Here is a 9708-nt window from a genome sequence, read left to right on the forward strand (position 1 = left end):
AGTTGGCGGATCATAAACACCACCAAAAAAATTTAAAATTTGTTGAAAAAGTCTTATGTTAGGAAGCGCTTATATAAGAACAATAGTGATAATTTAGATAGAAACCTACAGTATCAGAATAACCGGACGGAAAATTTAATGGTGCTTCCGTATATTGAAGGGTTCTCAAAAACAGTGAACAAAATCAATAAGAAATATAATTTCAAAACTATTTTTTCTGTTAACAATAGAGTTAATGATAAATTTGTTAAAAAGTTGAAAGACCCTTTAGTAAAAGATCAGACCCAAGGGGTGGTATACAAGATAAACTGCAAAGAATGTGATAGTAACTACGTTGGCCAAACTAAGCGAAAGTTAGTGACCCGCATTAATGAACATCGAAAAGACATTAACTAGTTAACTCCAACCTCTACGACTACAATCAGGGATGCCGTTTGGATCTAAATAGATCCAATTGGATACATTTTTAGACGAATTTTTGCGGGATACTTATTTTTTCCGGCCAGTATAAATGTGGATACTTTTTTAAATAGGCCAAAATTTTATATTTCCTATAAAGTTTTTTTCGTTCAAAAATCGATTTTCATTAAAGATGGTAGAAAGCATTACGTTTTCTGAACGTATAAAGAATCGCTACTTAAGCGTGAAATTAAAGCATTTTATTTTTTGTGAACGAAGCAATGAACATATGATATGAGATCTCACCAAAATAGGTATAAGCGCAATTACTTTAATTAGCTTAAAGAATGCTTTAAGCAAGATCTTAATATACATATCGTCGTTTCAAGTACAAAACCGAGTATCAACAAAAAGCAAAACCGCGTATGTGACGTTGCATAAATTATTTTCTAGAGAGTAAAAACACTTATATTTCAAAATGGTTCTCTTTTTTATAAAGCAATCGCATTTCTGGCTAGTATATTTCAGGACGAATGGATAAGGATTGAGCCAAGAGCTTGTGTGAGCAAATCCAATTTTTGGCAGCAAATATCAGTTACGCGGTTTTGCAGAATGACGATACGCGGGTTTGTACTTTAAACGACGCTATATATATGTATATATATAAAGTAAATTATACTCTTTCTGTAGTAATCTCTTTCATATCACATATTTTCATTTGTTAATTTAAAATGAAAGAAGATTTCAATGTAGTTTAAAAAACTAACTTTGATTTATTTAAGGAGACTTTTATGAAATTTACTGAAAATACACTCTAAAAAATTTTTGTTTATTTGCGCATATTAAGAGAGGTAACCAGTTTCCTCTTTTAATGTGTGCCAATTCGCACGCCGTGTAATAAAATTAATCATTGCAGTTTACTGTTACATACCAAATTTTTCGCAAGAGCAAAATTACACATAACATGTTTAAAATAAAGTAATGTTTATTATTAGTAGGAAATGAGTAGTCCACTTGCAAACAGCGTTATGTGATTTTATTATAGAAAGCCATAAATTTGAAAAAGCGACTACGACAACAAGTAACATTTAAATTGAATCTTTTTTATTATTACCTGCAAATTTGGAGCCTTTTAAAATTGTAACATAACATGTCATAAGATAACATTAACAGTCTATACGACCTAAAGCAGCTTTCTAAGTTCATCAGAAGATTGATACTTTTGAAAGTTCATAAATAAGTATGATAGCGACTTTTGGAAGAAGACGTTTTTTTTTCAGAATATAAAAAGATCTGTTGTTAGTGGACATGAAACTACTTTAAATACTGGTACGTAATCCGCCAAAAACTATGAATCGAAAAAATTTTACATAGCGCACTTTGCAAGTAGACTACTCAAATGTATTTGTAGTTTGAAAATTTTTGAAATTTTAAACATTCTATATATGTGTATTTATGTGTATATTTTAAAGATCTCAAATACTGAACATCTTATACGTATATTTATACAGATTCTTGTTGAAAAATAGATACTTTTCAGTAGTAGTTTTACATGCTCTTTTTAGAGTGTACTTGCTATTTATTATATTTACTTTGCAAAATACTTATGCACAAAAAATGTACTTTATAAATTAAAATTACAAATGTTTCATTTTATGCACATGTTTTCCAAGTCCTTAAGATGGGTTAAATTATTTCTTTTTCATGAAAATGTTTGGTTTTCTTACAAATTATGAGATGTATATGTAAAAAAGAAAATTGGATACATTTGGATACATTTTTGGCTTGGTCAGGGATACATTTTCTTGAGACGGCGCGGCAACACTGACTACAATACATAAAGTTAATACAGATCATGATTTTGATTGGGAACAGGTCAAAATTTTGGATAGGGAGAAGCATTGGAACAAACTTAATATTTCTGAGATGATTCACATAAAGGGTACGGAAAATTTGAACCCTATTTATAATAAACTCCTTACACAACATAAGTTTACGTATTAGGCGCACAGAAAAAGATTGCGCAAAAAACGGCACAGCTGTTTACTTTTCTCTTTGTGCTGTATAGTTGGTGTTTTTTTGCATTGCTGAACTATGATACATATTTGTATGTATGAATATGCATGCTTGCATTCTTAATTGTTGATATATCACGGTTGACGCTCTAGTTAGGGACAGAGATAGTATACACACTTATTGTTGTTGTTGTTTTGCTGCCCATGACTAGTCTAATGTGCCTTTGATTGGCGATTAGTTTAATCTTTCTGTTTTTTATGTTTGATGCTTCTCTCGCTTCATATATACCTACGGTGACCATCCGTCCTGTATTATACGGGACAGTCCTCTTTTTGGCCCATTGTCCTGGTAATTTATTTATTTTATACGGGACGCAAAATGTTCTGTATTTCTTTTAATGTCCTGTATATGTCCCGTATTCGGTGTTTCGGCGCCTCAACAGGTCATTAAAATGGCATGCCTATGAACGAGTTTCAAATAATGTTGCTATATGATAACACTGTCAACAAAAAAAAAAAAATTGCCAAAAATTAGTGGTAAGTCTTAACGACCTAAATTTAATGAATTTTTTAAACAAATTTTACGGGGTAAAAATCTCGAGAAAACTATCCTACAAATTTATGATATTACTAAAAGGATGCTGTTTCAGGGCTAATACATCTAGTATCATTGAATAAGGCTTTAAGATCTGTAAGCTGTTGTGGAAAAAATTTGAAAAATTATATTTTGTCCCGTATTCGGCTCTCATAAATATGGTCACCGTATATATACCTGCTCGTCTTGTTGTAATGAATAGAACTTATATAATTTTGACATTTGAGTCAATAATTCGCTCGCTGTTCGTTAGAATAATTTCAATTTTCTAAATTTATTATGCCGGAAGATTTGCAATTATTACGTGCTACTCCCATAAGAAGTATGCCTTTTGCTTTTTGTGTGTTTTATTTAAAAAGAATATTGTGTGTAAAAATTTGTATTAATTGTTTTTATAGACAGGGTAAACATACCGCCAAATTGACCAAGTTGCTGATACATATATGTGTGTATAATAAGATGGACAATCCATGGTGCCGCAGTTCAATTTGCGTTAAACACACATATATATATTAGCACAGATTTTTGTAAGTACTCTATGGCTGATAAATATTAGTGTTATGATTATGTGACTAATTTTTTACCTGTTTTTAGTATAATTCTGATGAGGGTGCAATATTAGCACCGAAAGCTAAATAAATTAATTGACATAATACTTTTCAATTGGCTCGTAGATATCGTCTTTGGTTTTCATCTTCAAGTATTGAAAATTTTCTTTTAAAGCTTTATCCTTGAATATCCTTGAAATTTTCCAATATTTATTTAAAAAAAAATAATATATGTCAAGGACTAATATGTTAACTACCACATCCTCGAATTTCGTCCTTCTAACTTTAATACTTAAGATAAAAAAAAGTGTACACTTCTTTTTATAAGATATCGATAGTTACAATATACATAAATGACCATGCATGCGCTCTAAAAGAACAAACTGACCGTATGATGTACGGTTTAAATTCTTTAATTGTTTTTTGTATACAAGGGCGTAGCCAGCCTTTCACCTAGGGGGCGGCGTAGAGGGATAAAATTATTTTTAACTAACTTTTTTTTTTGTTTATAAATAGAAACTTCTGAGTTTAAGAAAGTATAAGTTTTCTGGTATCCTTTACAATGATACCAATTTCTTAAAAAACGGGTAGTAATTTTTTCGTATTTTTTTTTTTGTAAAGGTATTTTTTCCTTTTAAGTGTTTTTTCTCAAAAGTTTATATACGAAGTATACAAATACGCATATCAGAAGGGAGTTTAATCACGTTTACAACGATATCAATTTTTTAAAAATCAGATCAAAATTTTTTAAATATAAGGTTTTTAATTAAAAATTAGAACAAAAGGCGCACTACATCTATATTTTTAGTTGTTTAGTTGTTTACTAGGGATGTTGCGAACGTGGAATTTTAGACATCCGCGGATGCGAATGCGAATGCGATGTCAAGTATTTTAAAGAAATAACTTGGGTGAGTAAATTAAATAGGTGATTTAGGTAAATAAAAAATGAACAGTTGATCATTTTTAATAATTTTTTTTTATTTATTACTTGAATTTATAAAATGGAACATTGTATTTAATAAAAAGTAATTTTTCTGGCTTTTCGGGTTCCAACATGTTTCTTAAAGGGTCGTAAGGCGACAAACTTGAATCAGTTGAAACTTGACAAAATTTTAAATTATTTTCGATTGACACTGCACCAGTTGAGAAGACTTTCAGTTATATTTATTTTTTTATTGTGGTACAATAATTCATTTTTGAGAATTGCATCGAGACTGCAAATGTCGGATGTATCCTCCTGACTTTCATCTTCACAATCTTTTCCAAAAATTTCTTCATTATCATTCTTTTGGTTGTTCAGAATTTGGAACGCCATTAACGGTTTTCGATTTTAGTTTTTGTAATTCGTTTTTAATCCTTTCTTCTGGGACTGTTTTGAAAAATTTCAGCTTAGGTTTCAAATAGGCCGATGTGGCAAATAAGTTGTTATGTTCTAGGAATGAAAATTTCTGTTCTTGTTATATTGTTAAAATGGCACCCGTTTTTTATAATAATTTGAATTATTGGATTCAAGGACAATGAAGGTCTCAGATCTGCTTAGTTCCCGGGTGACTTCTTGAAAAGATTCACCTGTAATGAATAGCTTGTAATTCGATATTTAATTAGATGAGTTCAACTTTTTCTAGTTGCAGGCAGTCACAATTGATTACTCACCGCTAGCGATTCATCCAGTTTTTTTAACAGACCTTTGGCAAATAATATTCGATAGTTACATAATTCTTACCTAATTACATGCTAACTTTTAACGCAGCATGCCTATTTGACTTTAAATTACAAAAGAAGGCGGACGTAGGGGGACAGTTTTAACGTAGCATCTCCAAGGCCAAAAAATACTGGCTACAATTTGTCATTTTGTTTGCCAAATATACATTTTATCAGTGCACTTGCACAATATTCGCATTCGCAAAAGCTCCGCATTGATTATTGCGAATGCGAAAGCGAATGCGAATGGAAAAAATAATGCGGAAGCTACGCGATTGTGAATGCGAATGCGAATAAGAAGTGTTTTTTTATCTAAAACTAATAAAGTTAGAAGGACGAAATCCGAGGAAGTGGTAGTTAACTTATTAGTCCTTGACATATATTTTTTTCAAAAATAAATATTGGGAATTTACAAGGATATTCAAGGATAATATTTTAAAAGGACATTTTAAACACTTATTAGTCCTGGAGAATCAAAATATTAAATTTTTTTTCAATTCTACAGAATGTTCCCTTTTAATTGATACCCATATTGTCATTCTACAATGCACCGAATCTTTTGATCAATTTTTTTATTAAATCATATTCTAGAAATTTCAAAGTCCTTTTAAAAAAAATCCTGACGTCAGAGAGAAAAACTAAGAAGGTAGTTTTACTATATTTGGCCCCCAGTTTTGTGAATATATTGATTTTTTCGTGTTTTAAAAATTTTTGGTTTTGGTCGCACGGTGTAATATACCATACGCCACAGCTTCATGTGCACAGAAAAATCACTATCACAGCACAGAAAAATCACTATCATAGCACAGCAAAGCACTATCACAGCAAATCGAAAGCAATAACTAATTTTCAATAAACTGCCAATAAAAAAGCAAAAATATAATTTTCAAAGTCCCAGTAAAGCAAAGCAGTTCGAATGAAAATCAAAAATTTCAAAGCGAAGAAAAAGCAAAGATAGTAGTGCTGTTGCTGTTGTGCTGACAGTTTTTCAAACCCTGGTTTGGAGTGATAGCATGATTATTGTACACATAATACGATAAATACATAGTGCGTAACTTTATAAATACTCACGATTTGTTCCAGATTTTTAGTTTTTGAGTGACACAAAGTCACTGTGGCATTTTCCCACTTCAACAGCTGTGAGACTGGTGTACCCACAATTTTACTTCTACCTATAACAACAGCTTGTGCCCCACAAATTTGGACGCCCGTACGCTTGATTAGCTCAACGCAGCCCCCGGGTGTGCAAGGCAGATACCCATTCGTGTCACCGATGGAGACGCGGCCTTCATTAACGGTATGAAGACCATCGACATCTTTGTCCGGACAGACCGCGTCAGTGATCTTGTGGGAATCCATTTTACTTTCTGAATCAAGCGGCATTTGCACTATAATTCCATGAACTTTAGGATCATAGTTAAGTTCTGTTATCTATAGCAAGACAGGAAAAAGTAATCAAAACGTAGAATTTGCCAAATTAATATGAAATATGTACATTAGACTGCATCACTCCCCATACAAACAAAAGCTGTACTATTTTTCCATTGAAATTATAAAAGCTATTATATTTTAAGACGTCCACCAGAATATTTTGGAAAAATATTAAGATTTAAGTGAGCTGGACCGATTTGAAAATACCTCTAAAAATTGAGTTTTTATGAATAAAAATAGTTTCTTAAAGAGTTTTTTTGAAAAAATCCCCGCAAATGACAAAATGGATTAAGCTTACAAAATTTGCATAAAGATATTTAAAAAAATGTTTGAACGGAATCGTAATGATGAGATTTTTGATGCTGTTTTTTAACTTTTTTCAAAGATTGATATAAGAAAAACTTGAATAACTGAACCTAAACTCTTCCGATTTAGACTTAAGAGGTGTAATTTTTTTTATTTTTATGCTAATAAACTCATTCAAAGGATGAAAGAGAAAGGTAGAATGAACGAATATCTTTCAAAGTTGAATTAAGATGTGTTGGTGTTTGACCAAAAAAAAGGGACACGAATGACTTCTTTTTGGACAGAAACATAATAAAAACAGTGTAAAAATACCTTTCTACTGAGATCCGTTAAGTCTAAATCAGAAAAGTGTTTGCCCAGTTATTCAAGTTTTTCGTAAATCAATCCTTGAAAAAAGTAAAAAAAAAAAAAAGCATCAAAAATCTCATTCTTACGATTCCGTTGAAAAGATTTTTAAATATTCTTATGCAGATGTTTTAAGCTTAATCTGTTTTGTCATCTGAGGGGACCTTGTTCAAAAAGTTCTTTAGGAAACTATTTTTATTCATAAAAAACTCCATTTCTGGATGTATTTTCAAATCGATCCAGCTCACTTAAATCTTAATATTTTTCCGAAATATTTTGTTGGACGTCTTAAAATATAATAGGTTTTGTAATCCTGGCGAAAAAATCGCAACTTTTTTTGGTGATGCAGTCTAATGTACATATGTAATTTTTGCAATTTTACAACTTTTTTTCACATTTAAATTACAATTTGCAGATATTTAAATCAGATCTTATTTTATTGCATAACTCACCTTCTCAAGTAAGTCAATTTCGGTAACAGTGCGCGGAAGCTTGATAAGTTCTGCAGTAATGCCAATTTCTGCAGCTGCCTTGATTTTCATGCGAATGTAAACGTTGGAGTCCTCACGCCCACCCACTTGCAAAATCCGCAAGCCAGGCGTAAAAGCAGGAAGTTTAGCTTTAACATCTTTAATTTGCCGCTTCAAAGATTCGCGTACTTCACTTCAATAAAAAAAACAAATTAAGTAATGCGGAATATTGAATACATTTAGTATTTACTTTGCCAATTCAGTGCCTGATATCAGTTTAGCGTTTCCCGACATCATCAAGGAGCTAAAGTACAGATATGTATATTAATTGAGAAACTATTTTTCTGTTTTCAAAAATATATGTATTTATTTTCAAAGTTCAATCCCAACCGCACTAATCAAAAGCCAGCAGCTTAATGCATTAACATAGCTTGTGTTCAACGAATTTGTAGCCAGACCAAATCAACGCACAAACAAAATTCGGCTTGCACTGGATTATCAAATCTAAACGATCTTCAGCGCAAATAAAAAAAATAATGTAATGTATGTATTATTTTGCTATTGCAAAGTTCTCTCTCAAATGTTTCGGCGAACTAAAAATTATGCACCTTTATCACAATCAATTGTTTTAATGTGTCCGTATGGCGAACTAATTCAAGATAGGGCTAGGGTTTGATCCCTGGTCCGTGGAACATCCAAAAAGGACTGGTTTTTGATAATCATGTGTACAGCTGCCGATAAAGCTTATAAAAACAGCTGTCTTCATTTCTGTGCCAACATCAAGAGGCTGCAAACACATGTATGATATTAGGGTGGCCCAAACTTTTTTGTGGCGGAATTCGTATAACGCGCTAGTGGTTTTAAAAGAATGAATTAAAAATCGACATATGGGAGTTTCCAGAAAAAAAATCTACCGCGTAAAAAAAATTTAAAGTCCAATATCTTACTTATTTATAAACGAATTTGCTGCTGTATACTATAATACACTGGTTATGTAAGCAAAAACATTTTTGCCACAAATGGTCTCGTTAGGTGGCGCCAGGGTCGAGATATTTTCAAAAATCGTATTTCTGCTCTGATTTGTTCCACATTTGGCACGTTTAATTGATACGTAATAAGACATAGATTTGCAAAAATGGTGGCGGTGATGTCAAAATAAAAAGTACGTTCGTCATAAAATGCATGTATTCTTCCCGTTAAAAATTCTCTCAAGAACAATGTTAACAAAACTTTTTCAATGGAAATTGTAGTAACGTAACGCCAGGTAACATCACGTCAGATAATTCAGCTGATTAAACATAAAGCAGAAAATATTTCTACATTTAAAAACTTGGAAAATTTACCTTAAACATTTCCAATATTACTACAAAAACTTTTTGTACAAATAGTCTTGCCCAATTCGCAGAGTTTTGCAATTTTGTAAGCGAAATAAAAAACCAATTCTTTTTTTTGTAACGTCACGCCAGTGCGTATGTTTACTAATATCTTTAATCAATACTACCAACAGTTGTAAATTTTTTTATATATACATACATATATATATATATTTTATATATATACATACATATAACTTCTTCTTCTCTTATTTATTGGCCCTGCAACCGCCTAACCGATTTTGGTCGAGTCCAACACAGCCCGCAAGCCAGCCGCTTCTCTTCTGACGCCAAAATGAAGCCAAGTCGTTCTCAACCTGGTCTTTCTAACTCAGAGGAGGCCTTTCTCTTTCTCTGTTACCAGCAACGCGAATACTTTCAGAGCTGGAGCGTTTCTGTATATTTGAACGACATGACCTAGCCGGCGTAGCCGCTGGATTTGAATTCGTTGTTAATGCACACAGGAGTGCAGCCGTAAGGACTACGATTGGAGTTTTTTACTACTATTTTGTCATTAATACTCCC

At 31.9% G+C, this 9708-nt stretch overlaps 1 protein-coding gene across 4 annotated transcripts in view; it reads right to left on the bottom strand.

The window, feature by feature from the left end:
• Positions 1–9389, bottom strand: part of pug (pug C-1-tetrahydrofolate synthase, cytoplasmic) — a 100567-nt gene extending 91178 nt beyond the window's left edge. Inside the window, exons 1-4 of one of the 4 annotated variants that reach the window (XM_017616362.1) lie at positions 9375–9389; positions 8061–8114; positions 7793–8003; positions 6330–6689 (exon numbers count right to left, since the gene is read on the bottom strand). In XM_017616362.1, coding sequence (XP_017471851.1) covers positions 6330–6689; positions 7793–8003; positions 8061–8107 — 618 coding nt within the window. In that variant the 5' untranslated portion in view covers positions 8108–8114; positions 9375–9389. Of the gene's footprint in view, positions 1–6329; positions 6690–7792; positions 8004–8060; positions 8250–8418; positions 8481–9374 lie in introns of those variants that run through there. The other 3 variants (XM_017616359.1, XM_017616360.1, XM_017616361.1) reach the window with 3 other exon arrangements.
• Between the last annotated feature and the right edge of the window lie 319 nt (positions 9390–9708).

Source organism: Rhagoletis zephyria, unplaced genomic scaffold (assembly GCF_001687245.7).
Source record: "Rhagoletis zephyria isolate East Lansing unplaced genomic scaffold, Rhagoletis_zephyria_1.1 Rzeph_scaffold_01189, whole genome shotgun sequence".
In the NCBI taxonomy this organism is placed as follows: domain Eukaryota; kingdom Metazoa; phylum Arthropoda; class Insecta; order Diptera; family Tephritidae; genus Rhagoletis; species Rhagoletis zephyria.